This window comes from Dromiciops gliroides, chromosome 1 (assembly GCF_019393635.1).
Source record: "Dromiciops gliroides isolate mDroGli1 chromosome 1, mDroGli1.pri, whole genome shotgun sequence".
Lineage (NCBI taxonomy): Eukaryota > Metazoa > Chordata > Mammalia > Microbiotheria > Microbiotheriidae > Dromiciops > Dromiciops gliroides.
Window position 1 is genome coordinate 49,737,945 of NC_057861.1, and position 23,723 is coordinate 49,761,667.

The 23,723-nt window shown below is 49.8% G+C and overlaps 2 protein-coding genes across 2 annotated transcripts in view; both read left to right on the forward strand.

Moving 5' to 3' along the window:
• FCHO1 (FCH and mu domain containing endocytic adaptor 1) overlaps positions 1-16,938 on the forward strand; it is a 58,123-nt gene extending 41,185 nt beyond the window's left edge. The window contains exons 10-27 of the mRNA XM_043976636.1: positions 4,686-4,730; positions 5,014-5,098; positions 5,471-5,495; positions 6,274-6,331; positions 7,923-8,107; positions 8,256-8,280; positions 8,547-8,598; positions 8,804-8,895; positions 8,997-9,269; positions 10,522-10,634; positions 10,996-11,083; positions 11,534-11,645; positions 12,984-13,139; positions 13,381-13,513; positions 13,829-14,028; positions 15,107-15,162; positions 16,108-16,272; positions 16,582-16,938. Coding sequence (XP_043832571.1) covers positions 4,686-4,730; positions 5,014-5,098; positions 5,471-5,495; positions 6,274-6,331; positions 7,923-8,107; positions 8,256-8,280; positions 8,547-8,598; positions 8,804-8,895; positions 8,997-9,269; positions 10,522-10,634; positions 10,996-11,083; positions 11,534-11,645; positions 12,984-13,139; positions 13,381-13,513; positions 13,829-14,028; positions 15,107-15,162; positions 16,108-16,272; positions 16,582-16,604 — 1,886 coding nt within the window. The 3' untranslated portion in view covers positions 16,605-16,938. The remainder of the gene's footprint in view (positions 1-4,685; positions 4,731-5,013; positions 5,099-5,470; positions 5,496-6,273; positions 6,332-7,922; positions 8,108-8,255; positions 8,281-8,546; positions 8,599-8,803; positions 8,896-8,996; positions 9,270-10,521; positions 10,635-10,995; positions 11,084-11,533; positions 11,646-12,983; positions 13,140-13,380; positions 13,514-13,828; positions 14,029-15,106; positions 15,163-16,107; positions 16,273-16,581) is intronic.
• A 2,703-nt stretch (positions 16,939-19,641) lies between these two features.
• The window catches only part of B3GNT3 (UDP-GlcNAc:betaGal beta-1,3-N-acetylglucosaminyltransferase 3), a 31,907-nt gene continuing 27,825 nt past the window's right edge, over positions 19,642-23,723 (forward strand). The window contains exon 1 of the mRNA XM_043979619.1: positions 19,642-19,729. The gene's annotated coding sequence lies outside the window, so the exon portion shown is untranslated. The remainder of the gene's footprint in view (positions 19,730-23,723) is intronic.

Below are 23,723 nucleotides of genomic sequence, written 5' to 3' on the forward strand. Positions count from 1 at the left end.
CTCCATAAACAGTTATTAAATGCCTGTTATTTACGAGACACTGGGGATATAAGACCAAAAACAACAAACATTTATCGAGCGCCTACTCAGGGCAGAGCCTTGTGGGAGAGCCAAGAATAAATAAGACACCCATCTCCCACCCTCGCACAGTCAGTTCGCTGCCTAGTAGGGGGCTAGAGCACAGGCACAAATTACTAGAATGCTAAATGACAAAGACATCAGGGAGGCAGAGAGCACTGTGGGAGCTCCAAGGGGGAGAGAGATGATTTGTGACTGTAACAGAAGGAGGCTTCATTGACTATCAATTAAGAGAAGTGGGACGAGTTACAAGGGAATATCCTAATTAAGGTGTGTGAATAAGATTTGGGATGGGAATAAGTTGTTGAGTTCTTTACCGAGATCCTAGGGTCATCGATTTAGAATTAGGAGGGACCTCAGAGGCATTCCAAACCAAACCCTTTATTTTACAGATGAGGAAACTGAGGGCCAGAGAAGTGAACTGATTTGCCCAGGGTAATAAAGTGGCAGAGCCAGGGTATTCTTTTCCGTTTCACCACTCTGACTTCATACCCCAGTATTCCCATGGCTATACAATGCCATCAGAGCAGGCATCTCCTCTACTGGTACTAATCTAACCCCTCCATGCTCTCACATTTGGGGTTATTATTCTCCATGCCCCACCTGCCCCACCCCATAATCCTCCAGAGAGAATGACTTAATGCATAGGAGCCTCTATGGGTCTTTTTGATGTTTCCTGGATACCCATAGGACAGTAAAGCTCTCTGTCTGTTACCCTTTGCCCTTACCATATCATTGGTCCACCTCCTTTGCCGATCCTACCAATTCTTCCTTTTTTTTTTTTTTTTGTGAGGCAATTAGGGTTAAGTGACTTGCCCAGGGTCACACAGCTAGTAAGTGTCAAATGTCTGAGGCCAGATTTGAACTCAGGTTCTCCTGACACCAGGGCCGGTGCTCTATCCACTGCGCCACCTAGCTGCCCCCTGATCCTACCAATTCTACCACCTTTCATGTACAAATCATTGCTGCCAGTGGACTGCGATCAATTCATACTCACCTGACTTCTAGGTTTGAATCATAGGAGTCTATTACCTGCAACCTATGAGAAACTCATTTTCATTCTCTGTACCTCAGTTTTCTCATCTGTAAAATGAATGCTCTCTGAGAGCCCTTCTCACTCTGTACCCATAATCCTAGGGCCTTGGGATATTTCCATTGCTTTTGAATCACCTGCTGTTCCAGTTCGGAGGCGGTGGTGGTGTACTGTGACTCATGACTTTCAGGTGTCACAAAAGACTCTCAGTTGGGTTTTTGTATTGGGGAGCTCTTTGGGAATCATCAAAAGTGCTATCCCATTTCCCAGGCACTCAACAATATTTATTAAGCCTTTGTTATGTGTTGAGCACTGTACTAAGTTCTGACAATATAAAGAAAGGCAGAAAGCATATCCTGCACTTTGATTGGTTGTTTTCAGTTGTGTCTCTTCATGACCCCAAATGGGGTTTTCTTGGCAAAGATCCTGCAGGGGTTTGCTGTTTCCTTATTCAGCTCATTTTACAGATGAGGAAACTGAGGGAAACAGGGTTAAGTGATTTGCCCAGGGTCACACAACCTGTGTGTCTGAGGCCAGATTTGAATCTTCTTTTTTCTTTTTCTTTCTTTCTTTCTTTTTCTTTTTTTTTTTTTTTTTTTTTTTTGCAGGGCAATGGGGGTTAAGTGACTCGCCCAGGGTCACACAGCTAGTGTCAAGTGTCTGAGGTCAGATTCGAACTCAGGTCCTCCTGAATCCAGGGCCGGTGCTTTATCCACTGCGCCACCTAGCTACCCCTGAGGCCAGATTTGAACTCAGGAAGAAGAATCTTCCTGACTCCAGGTCTGGTACTCTCTACATTATGGTGCCACCTAGCTACTCAATGTGCAAATAATTATGTACAAACAAGACACAGACAAAATAAATTAGAAATAATCAACAAAGAGAAGCACCAGCATTGAAAGGGATCAGAAAAGGTCTTAAGTAGAAGGTGGGATTCTAGTTGGGACTTGAGGGAATCCAGGAAAGCCAGAAGGCAGAAGGAGGGCAGGCATGGGGCACGGGCCAGTGCAAATATTTGGAGTAGGGACATGGAATATCTTATGTGAGGAACAGCCGGGAGGCCAGTGTCACAGAGAACATGGAGGAGGAGAGTCTAAGGTCTAATAAGACTGGAAAAGTGGAAAGGGATGGGTTGCTTTGAATGCCAAACTTGGGATTTTATATTTGATCCTAGAGGTGATGGGGAGCCATTGAAGTTTATTGAGAGTCATAGGTGACATAATCAGATGTGACAGCGGAGTGGAGGTTAGATTAGACAGAGACCTGAGGCAGGGAGACCCATGATCAAATTAGGTACTGCAATAGTCCAGGCATGCACCAGAATGGTGGGAGTGTCATGGTCACCTTCCTAGTGTGGAGACTACTGTTTAAGAAGGACATTGGCTGAAGAATGATCAAAGTGCAAATAGGATGATAAAGGGCTTTGAGTCCCAAATCCCATGAAAATGAGTTAAAGGAAGTGGGGGTGTTTAGCTTGGAGAAGAGGCATGGGCATTGGGAGGTGTGACATGAGAGCTGGTTTTTGGTATTTGAAAGTCTGTCATTAAAAAGAAAAAGAAAGGGGCAGCTAGGTGGCACAGTGGTTAAAGCACTGGCTCTGAATTCAGGAGGACCTGAGTTCAAATCCGGCCTCAGATACTTGATACTAGCTATGTGACCCTGGGCAAGTCACTTAACCCTCATTGCCCCACCAAAAAAGAAAAAACACAAAAACAAAAAAGAAAAAGAAAGAAAGACTGTCATATGAAGGAGAAGTTGACTTGTTCCATTTGGTCCCAAGGGGGCAGAACCAGGAGAGTGGGTAGACTTTGAAAGAGTCTATTTAAGACTTGAGAAAGTTTCTTGGTGATTAGAGCTCTCCAAAAATAAAACTTAGCTACCTTGGGAGGCAGTGGGTGCCCCTTCCTTGGAGGTCTACGTGCAGGTGCCTGACAATCATTTATTAGTGATGTTACAGTAGGGATTCCTCTGTGTATGGGTTGACCTAAATAGCTGCTGTGGTCTCTATCAATGCTCAGATTCTGTGATTCAGATGGGAGGCTTTTGAATAGTCAACCAGCCTTTGGACACTTTAATTTCTTAGGCTACCTCTTCCAACATATTTTCACCCACATCCTCTCCCTTACCTACTGTCATACTGAATTCACCAAGTACTAAGGTTAATTAATGCTTGGTGATCAGGTCATTGACTTGGCTTGAAGGATCTCAGACTTTTTGTGGAATTTCTCTCTACAGCCTTTGTAATAATTGTTGGCGTGTGCTTTACAATTCTTTTCAAGGAAAATGACTGAGCATCCTATGAAACAAGGTTTCTTTTGTCGCCTATGGACACCCACTGAAGCGTCTTTGCCAATTCCTTTCTATCAGCCTCTCTGAGCAGAGCCCAGAAGCTGTCTTATCCTTTAGCTGAAACTTCTTTTCAACTCTAGTCTCACGTACATGGGGAAGATCAGCGTTCCTAGGGTTTGTTTCCTATAGTCAATCTATCTGTCACTGGACAAGGTTTCACGTTTCGGGAGCCAGGCACTAAATCAAGGTTCATAAGTGGTCTCAAGGCCATGATTCTTAGCATCCTCTGCCCACTCCATCTGTTTTCTCTACTTGGTGACTGTCGCCTCAGGAGTGAAAGGGACCCACACAGGACAGAGGCCTAGTTTGTATTTTTTCTTTGTTTCATGGGATGCCATGGCCAAAGATTGATCTAATGGCCTACCTCCTGGGGATGGAGGCATAGTTGGTGGCTGGGTCTTGCTAACTTGGTAGAACCTGCCAGACTTTGTGGGTCACTTCTGTGCCATGAGGAGCCACAGGAAGCATGCCATGAGGAAGGAGAGAGTTCTATGAAGGCAAAACTGTAGCTAGGTATTAATTTTCTTTCAAAGCTCAGGATAAAGGCATCTACTTTAAAAGTTAAAAGGGGGGGGCAGCTAGGTAGCACAGTGGATAAAGCACTGGCCCTGGATTCAGGAGGACCTGAGTTCAAATCTGGCCTCAGACAGTTGACACTCACTAGCTGTGTGACCCTGGGCAAGTCACTTACCCCTCATTGCCCCACCCAAAAAAAATTAAATTAAAAGGTCAGAGGGGATAGTGAGGTACTATAGCAGGGAAAGTAGAAACAGCACCGAATTTGAGGTCAGAGAACCTGGGTTCAAATCCATTAACTACCCCTGTGACTTTGAATAAGTCACTTAACCTCTTGAGCCTCAGTTTCCTCATTTGTAAAACGAGGGTGAGGTAGACTTGGATGAACTTTAAATCTAAATAGCTCTAAATCTATGAACTGAGAATTAGCAGACCTAGTTTCTCTCCCTGCCGCTACCATTGCATGACCTTGGCCAAGTCACTTCCTTTCTTTGGGCCTCAGTTTCCTTGTCTATGAAATGGGGAGGCATTGTATTCAGTGATCTCTGCGTCTGAATGTGCTCTGAAAATCTGATTCTGAGAGATGCAGGGGGCATTTGAGATGGCTCCTAAAGGTAGGATTTCAACACATTGAGATGGCAGGAGAGGGCAGGAGAGCCTAGGGGGAAAAGAATGCCTTAGAGAGTCTCTCAATTGTCTTCTTTTTCAGGTGTCGTAGACTTTGAGGAGTACAGCTCTATGGCCCTTCCGGAAGGCAAGTACGTGTGGGGGCCCCTGGAGGCCCTGCCTGGGCCCCCCACCCCCAGCCCTTTACTCCTGTCCTAGGGTCTGGTCAGATCCCAGAACCCCTGGAATTGGACAAAGGGAAAGGAGGATGTGGCATGGCGGTGGGAGTGGGGGGCCTTCCTTTCTCCTTGTCTGTCTTCCCCCCATCCAAATTCAGGGAGCAGCCAGATTCTATGGCCCCTTCCCTCAGGGCTCAATGCCCTTGTCCATCCCCTCCCTTCCCTCCCTCTTCCCCCCTCCCCAATACACAGGTGGAAGACGCCTCCGAGGCAGTGGTGGGAGCAGGCCCTTCCGAATCCCCGGGCTGAGCCGGAGGGAGCGTGAACATCGCCCATCGTAAGACTTACCTAGCCCTTTGGAAAGCCTTGGGCCCGCCCCAGGATGGGCCCTGGGCCTTCTTCCCATTTCTGGGTGATCCCGACTTGGAGCAGACTGGAGAGAGCGGATGATGAGGGGCCCAAGGGTCAGGGTTGAGGGAGTTGGGCTTCTTGGTCCTAGGAGGCGAAGTACAGGAGAAGGGAATGCGGATGGGCCTGAGAGACCCTGGGATGGGGAGAGGGGTTCATGAGGTGAGAGACAAGCTCCTTGGGAGCTGGGAGGGCCATGCTGAGCACGGAGGAGCTGAGGGTCTAAGGGTCTAAGGGACGGGAGACGAGCAAGGACGGGGCTCCAGGGAGCCTCTGATTGTTTGGGATCTTCTTCCTCCAGGGACTCCCCAGAGGCTGAATCAGTGGTGAGTAGGAGCCAAGAGAGTTCTGCTCTCAACGAGCCTGAGACCTGCCAGTCCTCTTGCTAGATGGGGCCCCAGGCTGGGTACTGAGGGAGGCTGAAGAAGGCTGACTCCTACCCCTAGTCAGAGGACACAGCGTGGCCCATCTTGAAGTAACTGACCTCCGAGACCATTCAGAGATCCTCTTTTTTCTCTGGGGGGTGGAGGAAGGGAGAGGGAGTTGGGACAGGAGACTGAGACCGGAGAAGGGAAGGGACTTCCCCCAAATCAACCCGTGGGTCGCTGGCAAAGTCCGGAACCAGTCAGTCATAATTGGTCAACAAACATCTATTAACCTCTAAGCCGGGCACCGTGCCACAGGGTGGGGAGAGAAAGGCAAACAAACAGGCAGATTCAGTCCCTGCCCTCAGGAAGCTACATTTGAATGTGTAAAACACTGTGTAGATGCCAAGGGGCATGCAAGCTGTGCAGTAGGGTATGAGGATAGGTGAAGGCGTTGGCCAAGGGCCTCTTGCCGTTGGGTCTTAAAGGGAGCCAGGGGAGCCGGGAAGCAGAGGTGAGGAGGCAGCCTCCCGGGTATAGGGCACAGCCGGTACAGACATGTGGGAGACAGTGTTGGGAGTGAGGAGAGAGCTCACCCTGAGAGGGGAGGATGGGAGCGCCTGGGCTCTTCCCACTGTCTCGGGGTTCCTTCCCTTCCAGGGGGGCTGGTGTCTTTGAGGGGGCATGGAATAGGGGACCACCCCCTTTCCCAGTGCCCCTGATACACCTGTTCCCCCAGACCTGCCCTGTAGTGGATGAGGAAGGCTTCACTGTCCGGCCAGATGTCAACCAGAACAATATCCTTCCATCCATAATCCAGGGGGGTGGGGTCTGAGGAGCACCCCCTCCCCATTCCCAGCCAGCCTGGGGCCCTAGCTCATGACCCTGTGCCCTCTGCCCTGGTCCTGGCTAGAGAAGTTCAGAATTCAGGCCTGGAAAGTGGTGAGTGGTTGCCACCTTGTGGTCATCCTGGGGAATGGCAGCCAGGCTGCTGCTGGGGGCTGGCCCAAGGAGAGGATGAGATAATAATTATGAATAATAATAGGCCTAGGCTTTTGATTTAATGGGCTCAGAGAATTCCCAAGTAAGGACACTCCTTCTGCCAGTGCACATCAGCACCCTCTCGGTGACTGAGAGTCTTGGAGAGCTTTGTTGAGTTGGCTTTGGAAACAGGAATAATCAAGAACCGCGTCAGAAGCAGCCTGGCAGAGTGGGTCTAGAATCAGGAAGGCCTGGCTTCAAGGCCTGTTTCTGGCACACACTGTCTGTATGACCTTGGGCAAGTCACTTCATTTCTTGGGGCTCTGAGTAAGTGGAAGGGACAGACTTGAATTGATAGAGGGAAGGAAATCATCCCGGAGTTCCCTATGTCAGTGAGATCATAGGTCCAATCCCTTTCCCCTATAATAATTAATGATGATGGTGGCATGAGTGCTACCTTCAGGGAGGCACTTGTGTGAGGAAAAGGCATGGGACCATCTGTGGGAAGCCTCCAGTGTGTAGGTAGAAACATATTCCTAAGGGAACACGAAAGGAAGGAAGGGAAGGGAGGGAAAGAGGGAGATGGGAGGGAGGGAAAGAGGGAGATGAGAGGGAGGAAGAAAGGAAGGAAGGGAAGAAGGAAGGTAGGAAGGAAAGAAGGAAAGAAGGAAGGAAGTGAGGAAGAGAGGGAGGAAGAAAGGAAGGGAAGGAGGGAGGGAGGGGGAAGGAAAGGAGGGGAAAGGAAGGAAAGAAACAAGCATTCATTAAATTCCTACTACGAGGGGCAGCTAGGTGGCGCTGTGGATAAAGCACTGGCCTTAGATTCAGGAGAACCTGAGTTCAAATCCAGCCTCAGATATTTGACACTAGCTGTGTGACCCTGGGCAAGTCACTTAACCCTTACTGCCCTGCCAAAAATAAAAAAGAAAAGAAAGAAAGAAAAAAGAAAGAAAAATTCTGACTACAAGCTAAGTACTTTACAAAAAGCATTTCATTTGGCCACCCCTGAAAAATAGGTGCTATTATCATACAGGTGAGACAGACAGAAATGAAGTTGCTTCTATGGGGAGAGATATGGCCTTTGCTGTCAGGGGTCCCTCAGAAACATATGTGGTATTGTAGATTTGGAGCAAGAAGGGACCTCATCTACGCCAAATCCCTCATTTTACAGATGAGTAAACTGAGGCCCAAGATTCAAGATTAGAACCCAGTCTTCTGATTCTATCTCCATTGTCCACCACTATATAGAAATTGTTACTAAGCCATCTGTGGGATTAGAGGCTCCGTTCAGTCTATTCGTTGCTGGGGATGCTGGGGATACCTATAGTTGAGGCAGGAGATGTGGGGGCAGGAGGGAGTGTTGGGAGCATTACAGTCCTTTACTTGCCTCCTTGACCCTTTGAGCACCAGAGCGGGAGAACTCACGCTTCTGCTCATCCAGTGACTCTGACTATGATGAAGATGAGGAGCCCCGAAAGTTCTTTGTGCAAATCAAGCCCGCCCCACCTCCCAGCCAGTCCCGGGACCCAGAGGCTGCTGCAGCACAGCTCAAGGCAACAGCAGGCAATCTGATCCTGCCACCAGGCCCCGGGGTGAGGAGCTGGGCAGTGGGAGGTCAGAGGTCATCATCATCGTGGCCCGAGAGAGCACTGTTGGTTGTAGGGTGGGACAGATGGATGGATATACACTGGGGGGACTTTCTGAGTATTCACGCCCCTGCCCCCCCTGTTCTGTTCACAGGGCACCATGAAACGCCATTTCTCCCGTAAGTGCCAGCTCTTGTTGTTGCCCGGCTGGGGTGGGAGCTGGGCTTTGACTGGGCCTTGGTCTCAGCCTCCTTCTGGAGCCCCAGCTCCTTACAGGGACTCCCAGCCCTCTCCTCCCTGGCCACGGCTGGCCTCTCCCTGGGGATTCCATAGGATGGAGTGGCTGGACTGAGTGGGAAGAGGGACCTTTGGGGACCCCGGATGGGCGGATTGTCTTGGTAGGAGAGGGTGGTGAGCTTAAACTGAGATGTGGGGTCTCTTACAGGGGAGATGTCAGGGAAACCACTGAGGCCTCACTCGGCCTCCAGAGCCATCCGGTAAGTATGGCTGCCAGGGAGGGGAAGGGGTACAAGAAGTCAGGGTGCATCTATGTGCCCCCACCCTCAGACTTCCTGCCCTGTGCTCCAGGATCTTTTCCCCAAGAGCCCCACCCCTTCCCCCTTTGTTTACTTCCTTCCCCCCCCCCCCCCGCCTTTGGAATATGGGATCTTGCTATAAACTCTCCCCCTCCCCCATCTCCAGATGTGCAGAAAAACCCCAGGCAGATGTGCAGCTGTCCAAGGCCCTCTTTGGGCCTCCTCTGGAGTCAGCCTTGGAACCAGAAGACTTCCTAGGTGACAGTGGGGGGAAGGCCCCTTCGAAGACGTGGGGCTGTGGAGCTGGGCCCCCCACCTGTTTGACCCCCTTTTTTTCCTCTCCTCGTCACCTTCTCCAGGGTCCGGCAGCTACGGCCTTACCTCTAGCCCATCTCCCTTCTCCTCCTCATCCCCAGAGAATGTGGAGGACTCGGGTCTGGACTCCCCATCGCACCCAGCCCCTGGCCCCTCTCCAGACTCCTGGGTTCCCCGACCGGCCACACCCCAGAGCCCCCCTGGCGCCAGGAGGCCTCCCAGTTCCCCACCAGCCCGGCCCCACACCTGCCCTGCCTGGACTGCGCCCGGGGGGCCTCCGGGATCTGAGCCCACCTCTGCCCCCTGGGCAAGTGATGGTGAGTCTGGGCCACCTCCTCTGTCCCTCTCTGGTTGCTCAGATTTGTGGGTCTCCCAGGTTCAGGGGATGCCAGTGATAGGAGAGTCAAAGGTCTAGACCGACCTCCTACGCTACGCAGGATACCCCTCTTCAGTCTTCCCAGAAGGGCTCGCCTCTACTTAGCTACTCCCCAGTGATAGAGCAATCAAAGGCAAATCCACTTTCCTCCAGCCCACTACAGCTCCGGGAAGCTGAGTCCCCCTTCCCTTTCCCCTTCCCTTCCAAGCTTCCTGGGGGTATGGGGGTAGGCTGGGCAATGTGAGGCAGAGGAGAGAAGCCCACCCTGAGACACCGGAGGACAAGGCTCTGTCCTGGCCTGACCAGTGACTCCATCTGCAACCCAGGGCATGTCCCTTCCTTATTCTGACCCTCAGTTTCCTGATCTGTAAAATTGAGAGCATAATCTTTACACACCCTGAAGGGAACTATTGTGAGGAAAACACTTTGTAAACTTTGAAGTGTTATTAGAAATTCAGATCACTGTTAACTTGTATCTTGTGGCACAGTATCTAGAGCACTGTACACAGTCAGGCCTGAGTTCAAATCTTACCACAAACACTTCAGGTTGTGTGACCCTGGGCAAGTCATTTAGCCCCTGTCAGCCCTGCACCTACTCTGTGTGTGTGTATGTGTGTGTACAGGGTGGGCCAAAAGTCAGAAAGGGGTTTTGCTATTTAATGACTCCTTTATTTTTTTTGGTTTTAATTTATAAAACCAGAGCATCATATGCAGTATATATGGGAAATGAATTCACACTATGTATGAAAAATCAAATCTCATAAATGGCAAAAATTTTTTTAAAATAATGATAAAAAAGTTATTAAAACATTGTGACTTGGGGCAGCTAGGTGGCGCAGTGGATAGAGCACCAGCCCTGGAGTCAGGAGTACCTGAGTTCAAATCTGGCCCCAGACACTTAACACTTACTAACCCTGTGACCCTGGGCAAGTCACTTAACCCCAATTGCCTCACTAAAAAAAAAACCAACAAAAACCCAAAACAAACAAAAAAGCCCATTGTGACTTTATGCCCACCCTATGAATCTGTGCACTTACACATACAAATGTATGTGTACATATGTGTATATATGTACATGCACATAGAGTACTTTGCAAACCTTACAAGATGATATGTATTACGTTAGCTATTTTTATTGTTGTTGTTGTTGTTGTTATTATTGTTCTTACCATCTCTCATCCCATGATTCCCAGACCTGGTGCCCGCTCTACCTGATGCAGGGCCCCGGGAAGGACAGGCAGCACTAACCAGAAGAGGACATAGCAGGAAGACGCCTAGTGCCCTCACCCGGAGCAATGGAGACCTGGTAAGGGTAGCACAGTCCCCTGGGTGTCTAGGGCTGGCTGATTGGTTGGCATATGCTTTATTTCCTGTAGTACCTGGACACTCATAGGTCTGAGCTATGCCGGCTCCCAGAACAGGAAAGTGGGGACTCTGGATGGCTAGAATGGGGGGTGGGATAGAGGAAAGGGAAGTGGCATGAGGGGCAGCATAAGGGGAGGTGGGCACCGGGCATTGCCCACTGGGTGTTCTCACCACCACCTGCATTGTCTGAGGTAGAGAATCCCAGCTCCCAGCCCCCCTCTCTGGGCCTCAGTTTACCTAGTGAAAAGGATCAGACTTGACCTCTGACCAGCTCCCATGGTCTCCACTGACTTTGCTTCCAGTCCCGTTCCTTGAGTCCCTCCCCACTGAGTTCCTCCGTCCCCAGCAGCCTTCCAGAGAGGAGCAGCGGCTTCTCCCAGTCGGGCCTCGGTATGTCTTGGGGTCCTCGTAGAGAGGACGGGGTAGGGGGTGGAGGGGAGGGTCTGAGCTTGTGTAAACCCCACAAAGGAGAGGGCTCCAGGCTGGGAAACAGGAGACACCCTGACTTCGGCCTTCAGGTCCTGAGAGAGAGCACGCAGATGCTTATTAGATTGGAACCTCCTCTTGGGCAGGGCCTGTCTTGTGCATGCCCACACTGCTTGACTGACTGCACTTAACATCAGAAGACCAGGCTTCCAATTTGCATGTTAGCCACGTGTCCTTGGTCAATTAACCTCTCTGCGCCTCAGTTTCCCTATCTGTAAAATGAGGCTGGATTTGATTATCCCTAAGGGTTCTCCTGACTCTGTTATTTTATCCTCTGGCACAGCTCTTTGAGGGGCAGGAATGGCCCCCCTGGGGCTGAGAACTGATCCCGCCTTGTCCTTCTCCCCACTGCAGGGATCTCCAGGGGCCCGAGCCCTGTGGTGCTAGGCTCCCAGGATGCCCTGCCTGTAGCCACAGCCTTCACGGAGTATATCCATGCCTATTTCCGAGGCCAGGATGCCCCCAGGTAGGCCACAAACTGGAGTGGAGGGGATTGAGGGGAAAAGAGGGGAGTCAGGTCTGATCAAGTTTCCATCACTTATTCCACTTGCCCCTCAGGCCACCGTAGGCCTGCCCCTTACAAAATCCCCTAGGCCACTGGGTGGTCAAGTGGAATGAGACTGGGGCTTGGCATTAGGGATAGAAGCAGAATGGGAATTGAGGTCCCCTAAACTAACTCACTGTCCAACCTTGGGTGGGTCTCTTCCCCTATCCAGGCCTCTGTTTCCCTCTCTGTAAAATAGAAATATAGTCCTTGCTGGCCTCCTGGCCTTTCCCTCTTCAGAATTCTGAGGCTCAAGTGAGTTCATGGATGGGAAAGTCCATTGCAGATGATAGGGTGCTATCAAATGCAGTGCTGGCCTAGGATGTTCCTAAGAGAGCTTGGGTGCTATCGTGGGAGGAAGTCCTGATTTCACATTTGGCCTCGAAAATGGCTGGCTCAGTGACCACACCTCTCAATGGTCTGGGCAAATATCAAAGGCTGGAAATGCCATATAAGTCCTGGGTTTGCATCTGGGGTAGGTAGGGGGTGGGGGGGAAGGGGAGGGAGTTTCCATACTAGGATCTCCCCACACCGATAAAATCACAGGTCACAGCAAAAGAAAATGATATAAAATATAGTCTATTAATAAAAATTTATAAAATAACAAGAACAATATAAATATTTACATGATTTTTATATTTTACATATTCTATGTAATCGAATACAGATTCTATTTTATTATAATATATAAAATCCTATATAATTACATATTATATGAAATATCAAATAATATATAATATAGGATCCTATATTGTTATAACATGTTTGATGAATTGTAGATTTATTGAATCTATTTACTTTAGTCAATCTATAGATTTGTTTACGGATTAATATACGACATTTTATTTATATAAAAGATGTAGGTGTATTTTATAACATAATTTGCACCTTTAAATATATCATAAGTAGAAGGATAATACTAAATAAAATAATGCACTAAAACAATAGACTATGTAAAATGCAATCATCATCATCATAACAATAACCTTGAGCATTTAGCAAGCCTGTCAAGTGTACAAAGGGCTACATGTATTCTCTCATTTGGTCCTCACAACAAGCACTGAGAGAGGTTGCGCCCAGAGTCACAAAGCTAGTGAGTGCCTTAGGCAGGATTTGAACTCAGGTCTTCCCAACTCCATGTCCAACCCTCTCTCCATTGTGCCATAGCTACTCTTTTCTCTGGAGGTGAGGCTCAAGCAAAGGGGTGGAGGTGGGGAGGGGCAGGGCCCAGGTGCCCCCTCTGAGCTCTGTGCTCCACAGCTGCATGGTGAAGGTGACTGGCGAGCTGACCATGTCCTTCCCCGCGGGGATCGTGAGGGTGTTCAGCGGCACGATGCCCCTGCCTGTGCTCAGCTTCCGTCTGGTCCGCACGGCTGTCATAGAACACTTCCAGCCCAATGCTGACCTGCTCTTCAGGTGTGGAGGAGGCTGGGGCAGCTGTCCCAGCCAGAATGCCATGGGTACCCTGGGTGCATGAACAGGGGTCCAGTTGGCTCATGAGATGCAGCCTGGATGACAAGAGCTAGGAGCATTCTGGGGGCTGGGGGAGGCAAGGGAATCCTGGATCTTGACTGGGGCGGGGGTGGCAGGAAAGGAAAGAGCCAAACTTTGGCCTAAGGGGGGAACAGGGCCAACCAGCCCTAACTCTACTCCCCAGTGACCCTTCCCAGAGTGATCCAGCCACCAAGGACTTTTGGCTGAATATGTCTGCCCTGACGGGGCATCTGCAACGCCAGGCGGAACAGACCCCAGCAGCCTCATACTACAACGTGGTGCTGCTTAGGTACCAGGTGAGGCCTGGAAATGGGGGAGCATCTCAGCTGTAATGTGAATGGGGGAGAGGAATCCCACAGACGGACGCCCAGGCTGGATGATCTCAGGCCTGGATGTATGGATGGGGCTGGGGATAGGGGCTCTCCTTGGGTACCCAGGTGGGCAGGACAGAACAGGAAGCTCTCATTGCTCTGGCACAGACAGTAGTGATCACATATAGAGCCAGATGGGATCTTGGTGGAGAGGAGACTCTCAGCAAACACACTGGACAAATGCGGGGGAGGCGGCGCTCAGGAAACAAGACCTGAGCTGCTGCCCGCTTCCCTGCCCAGTTCTCCAAGCCTGGGGCCCAGTCGGCTCCTCTGCAGCTCAGTGCCCACTGGCAGTGTGGCCGTGCCCTGACCCAAGTCTCAGTGGAGTATAGTTACTGCCCAAGCGCCATGGCCCTGCCCACCCCGCTCACCAACGTCCAGATCCTGCTGCCTGTTGAGGAGCCCGTCACGAATGTCCGTCTGCAGCCCGCTGCCAGCTGGTGAGCCCTTCCCTGGCTTCCCTGGGTTTCCTACTGAGTGGTAGGCACAGGAGACCTTCTTATATTCTGGGATCCTGGGGCCCATTTAAAGTAGCAGGACACGGTGGGCCCTGCCCAGGTACTAGAGACAAACAGTCCTGGCCCTTAGGAAGCTTGTGGGCTATCCAGGGAAGCCACACATACACGTGGGAGTAGCTACACAATCTACTGTGAACAGATTGCTTTCAAAATAAATGGGGGGGGGGGCAGCTAGGTGGTGCAGGGGATAAAGCACCGGCCCTGGATTCAGGAGGACCTGAGTTCAAGTCTGACTTCAGACACTTGATACTTACTAGCTGTGTGACCTTGGGCAAGTCACTTAACCCTCATTGCCCTGCAAAAACCAAAACCAAACAAACAAACAAAATAAATATAAGGTAATTGAGGGTGGAATTAGCATCTGGGGAAAGACCTCAGGAGGTAGCATGTGAGCTTAGAAGGAAACAGGGGGTTCCCTGGACCAGAACTGGGGCCCAAGAAGGGCCTGTTGAGTGAATGAATGTTTCAATGTTGTTTTGTCGATGAATTGTGTCCAATTCTTTGGGACCCCAAATGGGGTTTTCTTGGTGAAGATACTGGAGTGGTTTGCCATTTCTTTCTCCAGCTCATTTGACAGATGAGGAAACTGAGGCAAACAGGGTTGTCCAGGGTCACACAGCTAGCATTTGAAGCCAGATTTGAACTTGGGTCTTCCTGATTCCAGGCCCAGTGCTCTCTCCCCTGCACCAGTTAGCAGTCCAAATGTTTGAATACAAAAGCATTTCATTAAGCATTTACTATGTGCTGGGTTTGGGGGACAGAAATATAAGCAGGCAAGACAGACCCCTTATAGAGGAGAGCCAGGGGCAGGGGATAGGGGGGAGGAGAGGAGGTGGCTAGTGTGGATTGGTTAGAAATGGCTGGAGAGTGCAGAAGCTCAAACTCGCCAAGGTCTAGGGACCCAGGGTCAGCATCTGAGTCCTGGTGGGAATGGGATGACATAGGGGCCGGGCCCAGGCTGGGAGACTCAGCTGAGGTCTTCACCCTTTTCTACCCATAGGAACCTGGAGGAGAAGAGACTCTTGTGGAGACTCCCAGATGTGTCAGAGGAAGGGGGTGAGCCTGGACTCTTGGAGTGGGGAGGAAGGATGAGCTTCCCCTGAGCTTCCTAGCCTGTGTAGACCCATCACTAATCCCCTGCATCTTCTGTCCCCTCACTCCAGAATCCTCCCCTACACAACCCTAAAACATAAACCTCAGAGCTGGGAGGGCCCTTAGAGCATAGTATGTCAGAGCTGGGAAGGACCTAGAACGCAGAATGTCAGAGCTGGGAGGGACCTAGAACACAGAATATCAGAGCTAGGAGGGTCCTTAGAACAGAGAGTATCAGAGCTGGGAGGGACCTAGAACACAGAGTGTCAGGACTGGGATGGCTCTTAGAACCCAGAACACAATTATTAAATGTACACTGTACTCAAGGCACTGGGCTAAGTACTCTTAGATATAAGAATGAAAAAGGGGTTCAATCCCTGTCCCCAAGGATGTCACATGCTACCTGGGGTAGAATGTGGGATTTGGTTGGCTTATCCACCAATAATATATCCAACAAGCATTTCTAAATGCCTACTATGTGCCAGGCACTCTGCTAAACAGTGGGTATACAAAGGAAGATACCAGCTCACATTCTAGTGGGAGAGACATATAAGTAGGTACATGCCCAGAAGGTTTATGCCAAGTGGGCGCTGATGCCAGTGTGGCAGACATCCAGACAGAGCGCTCGAGGAACATGTGAGTAGGGAGAATCCCTCCCTCACCTTTATCCCAGGGATTGAGTCATTGGCTGACCCCCCCCCCCCGCTGCCTCCACTCTGGGACCCTAGGGTGATGGGGTGGGGAGTCAGCCGGGTGCTCTCTGTGGCTGATGAGGACACTGGGGGAATGGGAGTCTGTGGGCCCAATGGTTCTATGTGGCTCCCTCCTCAGGCCTAGAAGGGCATCATAGGGCATGCCCTGGTTGCCAGGGTCAGGCTAGACCAGCATCTAGCTGCTTTGCTCCCCTAGGCCAAGGCCATCTCTCTGCCAGCTGGGAACCTCTGTCAGGGCCCAGCATGCCTGGCCCGGTGGCCGCCCACTTCACCAGTGAGGGCAGCACCCTGTCTGGAGTGGATGTCGAGCTTGTGGGCAGTGGGTACCGCATGTCTCTGGTGAAGAGGAGGTTTGCCACAGGTACCAGAGCTGGGAGGGGGCCCTTCTCCCCCTGCTTTTCCCCCAGGCCTTCTTCCTGCATCATCAAAGCTCCTGTGTGGCCCAGCCCCTCGGGTCCCCAAGAAAGGGTCTGAAATGCTGCTACCTGGAGGCAATGGAGGGGTAGGGAGTGGGGCGGGATTGGAGAAGGGGTTCAGGATACAAGAGGGCCTCAGAGACTGCCTGGGGAAGGAATGGGCAGGGAAGGAACCGGAAACCTACCAAGAACACAAAATTCAAAAAGGAAGTCCAAGCCATTTCCCTCCCCCTAACCAAGGTCTTGTTCCACAGGGACCTATCTCGCTGGCTTCTGAGTCGGACCAAGCCAGCCTGGGCTTGGATTTGCACTTTGGCTTCCACGGTGGGGCCCGAGCCTCCTCCCCCCACCCCTTAGCCCCAATTTTGGATCCGGTTGATTTTAAACAGACACTGAGTGGCCCCAGGTCTCTGGGGGGTGGGGGAGGGGGTAGTGTGGACTGGGAGGGTTGGGAATTGGAGAGTGGGGGCCCAAAGTTCCCCATCCTGGGCTGAGCCTCACAGGTTTCCTTCCCCTGGGCTTCCCCTCCCCTCCCATACTCCTCCTCCTCAGCCCAAGGCCAGCCCAGCCCCTGGGGTTTTATGTCATTTGAATAAACACTCTATTTTCTAATAAAACTTCTTGTGCTCTGGGCCTCTTCTCAGTTGGGGAAAAGGGAGGCCAGGTAAGAGGGAGGGGGCTCAGCTTGGCTACTCTGTGAGTCATTAAATGTGGAGACCAGTCCAGGCTCTACATTGGAGGGAATTTAGCAAGGATAAGCTCGCAAGACCAACAAATGGCAGTGTATAAACCCAAAATGTCAGGGCTGGGAGGGTGCTTAGAACCCAGGATGTCAGGGCTGGTGGGGCCCTTATAGAACCCTGGATGTCAGGACAAGGGGAGTCTTTCAAATGCAGAGCATGGAGCTGTCCAAGCTGGCCAGAGCTCTGCTCCTTGTAGCTGCCAACCTTTTCGCTGTAAAGTTTGCCAGGTGTCCCACACAGACTATCTCCTGTGAAATTCCTCCTTGCCTTGCTGATTATCCCATTTTGCAGAAGAGAAGGCTGATGGTCACTTACTTTACCAGTGGGTGGCAGAGGTGGACTTCCATCCTGCTCAGTTTTTTGTGCCCCCAAGTCTAGCCCTCTCTCCAAGCTGCTTCTATGAGTCCCCTTCCAGATCTAAATTTATGATGCTATGACATGGAAAACCTGAATTGGAAAGAATTTGGAAAATAGGTGGCGTGGCACTGGGCACAGGCCCAAGGTTCTGTACTTTGGGGCCCCTGCTCTCTGGGCTCCTGTCCCAGGGCTCTTTCCCCTAATTCCCTTTCTTTCTTTCTTCTTCTTCTTCTTCCCTTTTTTTTTTTTTAACATTATCTTTGGCACTTGTAAAAATCATGACTTTTTCTTTTTTCTGAATTCCTGGTCCTACCCCACCCTTACAAGGTTCATTCTTAGAAATGCAGCCTCTGTTCCTGGTATCTGGCCCACTTAAAGCTGTCTCCGTTTCTCTAGCTACTCTTTCCTCCTCCTCAGACGCTAACCCTAACCCTTGTCAGAAACTTCAGTGGCAAAGATTTGTGGAAGAAGGCGAGCCTTCTTGCCTGATGCCACCGATACCGGAAGAGGCTGACTGTGAATGATGTCATTGGTCCGAATGGCAGACTCCTTGACCACAAAGGTTTTTGTCTATGTCTGGGGACCAGGAAGAATGGGTGCATCGAGTCACAGCTGGGACAGTCAGCCTCTTTACACTAATTCCTAATTAACATCACGGTATGTTTGAACATAATCAATCATATTCAAGTTAAATATGTCTATATTTACAAGGTACACGTCACATTCTAGAACATGGGAGGTTTTGTATGCGTATTTCAACACATATTTGCACACCATAATGAAGAGCAGCAGAAGTCACTTAGAAGCCCAGGCAAAGTAAGACAGTGTTTATTCTATGAGGTGGTATCCTTGTCTTCGCTTTCGGGGGTGTGGGGTCTACTCATCTTTGCACACTTCCTCAGACGTCTACACTGAGTCATTTAACCAACCTTTTCCTGTTCCTGGGGTGCTGTGCCTGGCCCTGACTCAGTTATACTTTCTTGGTTCTTGAACTTAGGCATCTCCACTGCTTCCCAGGATGCCCTTGGCTATCTTGATCTGGGGGTGCTTGAGACTAATAGGAAGATGTGAGAAGCTCCATGAACTTAGATGGAGGGGGCAGGAAATACAGCTTTATTTTCACTGACCTCTAATGGAAACTGAGCATGTCCTTCGATTACTTAAGGGGCCCATAGGCTTCACTGCCAGAAAGGTCCAGGGTACCAAAAAATGTTAAGAAGCATGGTGCTGCAGGCTGGTTAAGTTTGGGGACAGAGAACTGGACTGGGAGGCTGGAGCCTAGTCTAGGCTTTGTTGCTGATGGATCCCACGTGCTCTGGGACAAGTTCCTCCTTCCCCTCCCGAAGTTCCAGTTTGCTGATTTTAGATTTTCCAGTGGGGAGGAATACCCTCTTCCGGGCCTTCCCGGTGCAGTTAGAGGAAGCCCAGAGAGGATATGAGGGCTTGGTAAAAGTCTCTGGAAGTAGAGAGAGAAAGTAGCCTAGAGGTGTTAATTGTCTTTGAGAGCCAAGACTAATCTGCATCTCAAAAGGAAGGGGCCACTTCCCCTTTCCCCCTCCCCCCCCAAAACTAGGAGAGGCCCCAAGTGTTGGAGGAGGGGTAAGATTAGGATTACAGAGAGAGAGGATGTGGACGCCTACGGGGCAGAGCCGCCAGCCGGGAAGGGACCTTAGAGCGTAGAATGTTAGCTCTGAGAGAGATATTAGAAATATAGAATGTCGGGGGGTGGGGGTGGGGCGGCTTAGAATACAGAATGTTAGAGCCGGGAGGGATCTCAGAACAAAGAATATCAGAATTGGGGGGGGGGGATACAGAGAGGGGAATCTTAGAGACTAGTCCGAAGCCCCCACTTGACAGATGGGGAAACAGACGCAGAAAGAGGCAGCGACTTGCTGAAATGTGATCTAGTGATAGAGCAGGGGACTCAAACTAGGTCTTCTGCCTCCTAGTCCAGGGCTCTTTGCAACTCGAACCCTGGGAAATGGGGGAAGAACCTTTGAGTGTGAAGACAAAGAGAGATAAGAGAAGTATGGGGGGGGGGGGGAAGAGGAACTACCTGGACCTTCGAGGCTCCCAGCTAAGCACGGAGCATCGCCTTAGCCCAGGGAATCTTGGCTCAGCTTGGGGGAGGGGCTTGAACTGGGCGGGGGAAGAAGGGAGGTGGCCAATTCTGGGATCAGGTGAAACCTAGCTTCCTCGGACTAAGGGGAAACACTCTGGGGCTGAAAGGACCTGTAGCTAGAAGGTCGGAGCCAGTTTCAAGGGGAAGAGCTGCCTGCTGAAGGGGCAGGGTTGCTCAGTGGTGAGTGCTTTGAGGAGGGGTCCTGAGATCACCCAGCCCCCTGCAAGGGGAGGGGGGTTCACCAGGGACAGTGAGGGAGGGGGGCTGACTTCCTGGACCTCCAGGAGAGGAGAATCTTGGGGAGAAGCTCCAGCCTTTCCCCACCTCCTCCACCATCTCTTTGGTGCCCTGGGAGGTTCTGAATCAGCCCTGAGGGACAAAGAGCCTGCTCTCTGGGGATGGGGGCTGTCTGTGTTAACCAGAATTTTCCCCCCTGACCCTCGGGGCAGGGACCAGAAGGGCCAGTTCCAAATTTGGGGCTTTGTCAGCTGTTTGAGATTCCCTAAACGAAATTCCTTCCTCTTATCCCCTTTTTTTATGTTGAAAGTTTCCGGGTAGAGTCCTAGGAATCAAAAATCTGGGAGAGCTAAGAGCTGAGCCAGTCCCAGGACTTCAGCCATTAAACCCCCTCCATGAACCCATGAACCCCTTCACTCATTGACCAGGATGGGGCTTGGGTCTGAGAGCCTGGGATAAAACTGGGCATCCAGTTTGGGTTCAAAATCCTCAGCTGAGGGTGCCGAGGGCTTTCTCTTAAAGCACATCAACTTCAACCCAGTCCCCCCCAACAGCTTCTGCTTTCTCTGCTTACTTCCCCCCCAGGGAAGGGGGTCCCATACTGTAGCCCTCTTTCACCCCAGCTTTGGAGGGCATAGAATGTGGGAGCAGGAGGACAGAATTTCAAAGCACAAGGAGGACTTTGGGAACAGAGACTTCTGAGAATAGGAAGGGACCCAGCCGATCTGCTCCAGAAATGTTTGTCAGTTGTGCATTAGGGCCTGTGTAGGTGTGGGGAATGCACCGGGAGGGGGTGGGGGGGATGCGCTCCTCATCTCCTGTCTTCTTTCCAAGGCTCGGCTCAGATCCCACCTTCTGCATGAGGAGGCATTTCCTGGTTTCCCCAGGCGCCAGGGCCTAAAATGACTCCCCACATCCAATGTATAAATTTATTTGTATTTTGTTTCCTTCCATAGAGTGTAACTCCAACTCCGGCACATTGTAGGTTCTTAATAAATGTTTGTTGACTGGCTTGGGGGAATACTATAAGGATACAAATATAGAAAATCCCAAGTATATAAAAAGTGTAAAATAAATAAAGGCGAGAGAGAAACAGACAGACAGAGACAGAGGGATGAGAATGAATAACTTTGGAGGCATCCTGGTAGCTCAAGAGTGTTTGGAAGAAAGCTAGGGATTCTTTCTCAGGAGAGATGAGGAGACAGTGCATTACAGGCACAGGCACAGGATGGCTAGGAAGTGCCAGGTCCTCAGTGGGCAGGCAGCAGGCTAGTTTGACTGGAAGGGAGAATGTGGGAAGGACACTCAGAGGACATCGGAGAGAGGTACCTTGGGGATAAGCCAGACTCTGCACCTGTTGACTACACGCGACTGAAAAGATAAATGTTAGAGGCAGGAGAAATCTTTAAATGACCTAAATCAGTGGTTTCCAGTCTTTTAAAAGCTGGAAAACCGACCGTCCTACCCCCCACCCCAACTTAGTAACTTCCTCATTGATATCTAAGGCACCATCATCCTCTGCCACTTGGTCTTGAAACTTCGGTTTTATCCTTCACTCCTCATCCCCTCCCCACCCCCCACATACACCACATCCACTCCATTACCGAGGACCGTCCATTTGACTTTCATAACATCTCTCTCTTGTGACAATGGGGCTACTCTGGTGTGGGTCCTCATCACCTTATGCCTGTCTATTGTACTAACTGGCTGGCTGGTTTCCCAGCCTCTGGTTTCTCCCCACTTCACTCCGTTCTCTACTCAGCTGTAAAATTCATCGTCCTAACATGTAGATCTGACCAGGTTTCCCCTCTCCCCAGGCCCATTCAACGGATTCAGGTGGCTCCCTATCATCTCTCTGATCAGATGTAAAATCCTCCTTTTATAACCTGGCCCCTCTCTCCACGCCCCCTACCTTTCCGGTCTTTTTACAACTTACTCCCCACTGGATTCTCTGCAATCTAGAAACACAGGCTCTCTCCCCCCTGCCTGGAACGGTCTTCCTCTTCATCTCCACTTCCTGGCTTCCTTCAAGTTGCAAGAAGCCTTTCCTGATCACCCCCCCACCCCCATGCTAGTGCTCTCCCTTTGTTCATTATCTCCAATTTACCCCTCAATATCTTGTTTGTATGTCATTGTTTGCATAGTGTCTTTCCCATTAGACTGTGAGCTCCTTAAGATCAAAGACTTTTTCTTGCCTTTCTTTGTATCCCCAGAGATTAACCCAGTGTCTTGCACATAGTAGGTTCCTAGCAAATACTTATTGACTAATTGACTTTGTAGGGGCCAAATTTAATATGTGGAGAGTTAAATATGTGGCTCGCCATAATATTGGGGTTCAGAAAATAATGAGGAACCTCTAGGTCCAAAACTTCCTCCCCTCCAAACTGCCTTGTTAGTTATTTCTCCCAGGCCAATAAGAAAGGAGTTTAACAGCCTCTTTTCCACAAATGAATCGGGTTTTATTAATGGGAATAAAATACACAGCAAAAGCCATTATTCCAAAAAATTTTTACTGTGCGAACTCATTTAAACTTGGTATACACAACATATTACATTCCCCCCTTTTGGAGGACTTAGCTGTGAAATGACAGTCTTTGGATTTTGATCAAATGTAGGTATAATTAGTTAGTCGTTTAAATTGGGACAACTTTTTAAAGTCAAAATGTCTTGGACCTTCACCCAGTTGTCTTTGTATTATCATGATCGTATTGCCAGGTATAGCTAGGTATCAAAATGGATAGAGCATGGGGCCTAGAATCAGGAAGACTCCCCTTCTTGAGTTCAAAGCTGGCCTCAGACACTTATTAGCTGTGACCCTGGGCAAGTCACATAAACCCTGTTTGCCTCAGTTTCCTTATCTGTCAAATGAAATGGGGAAGGAAATGGTAAATCACTCCAGTATCTTTGCCAAGAAAACCCCAAAAGGGGTCACAAGGACAAGAGCTGGACAGGACTGAAAAAATGATTAAGCTGTCTCATTGCCACCTCAAGGCAGCCAGGTGATACAGTAATTACAGCACTGGAGTCTGGGTCAGAAAGACCTGAGTTCAAATCCATCTTCAGGTACTTACTAGTTGTGTGACCCTGGGCAAGTCACTTAATCTCTGTTTGCCTCATTGTAAAGTGAGGATAACAAAAGCACCTTCTGGCAGCTAGGTGGCGTAGTAGATAAAGCACCTGCCCTGGATTCAGGAGGGCCTGAGTTCAAATCCAGCCTCAGGCACTTGACACTTACTAGCTGTGTGACCCTGGGCAAGTCACTTAACCCCCATTGCCCCCGAAAAAGTAAATAGATAGATAGATAGATAGATAGATAGATAGATAGATAGATAGATAGATAGATAAAATAAAATAAAATAAAATCACCTTCCTCACAGGGTGTTCAAATGAGATAATATTTGTAAATTGCTTTGCAAACCTTAATGTGCTACATCATCATTATAACATATAATCATCACCATCATCCATTGATACAATGCTATTCTGAATTAACACTTTTAAATGAATTGAAATAAACTATAACAGAGTCTACATCTATTCAAAAAGAGTTCTCCTGCACATAAGACAGTAGTGGGTATACAGAGGGTTTATACAAGAGGCAGTTGTGGAGTACAGCAGAAAGCACTGAGTCAGCAAACCTGGGTTCCAATCCTGCCTCTGATGATGACCTTGGGCAAATCACTTCATTCTCCAGGACCCAGTTTCCCCATCTATAAAATGAGGAGGTTGGATTCCAAGGCTGAAGAGATCCCCTTCTGCTTTAGGTCTGTGTTTCTATGAACCTAAATTGATTTTGCATGATTGGTCATTTAATGAGTTGCACCTTTTACAATAGCTTATTGGAAACCACCACCATCAGAGTTACATGCTATAATTCCAGAGCTAAAAGACTACATGGATCATCTAGGTCAGTGGTTAACCTTTTTTGGAGGGTCCT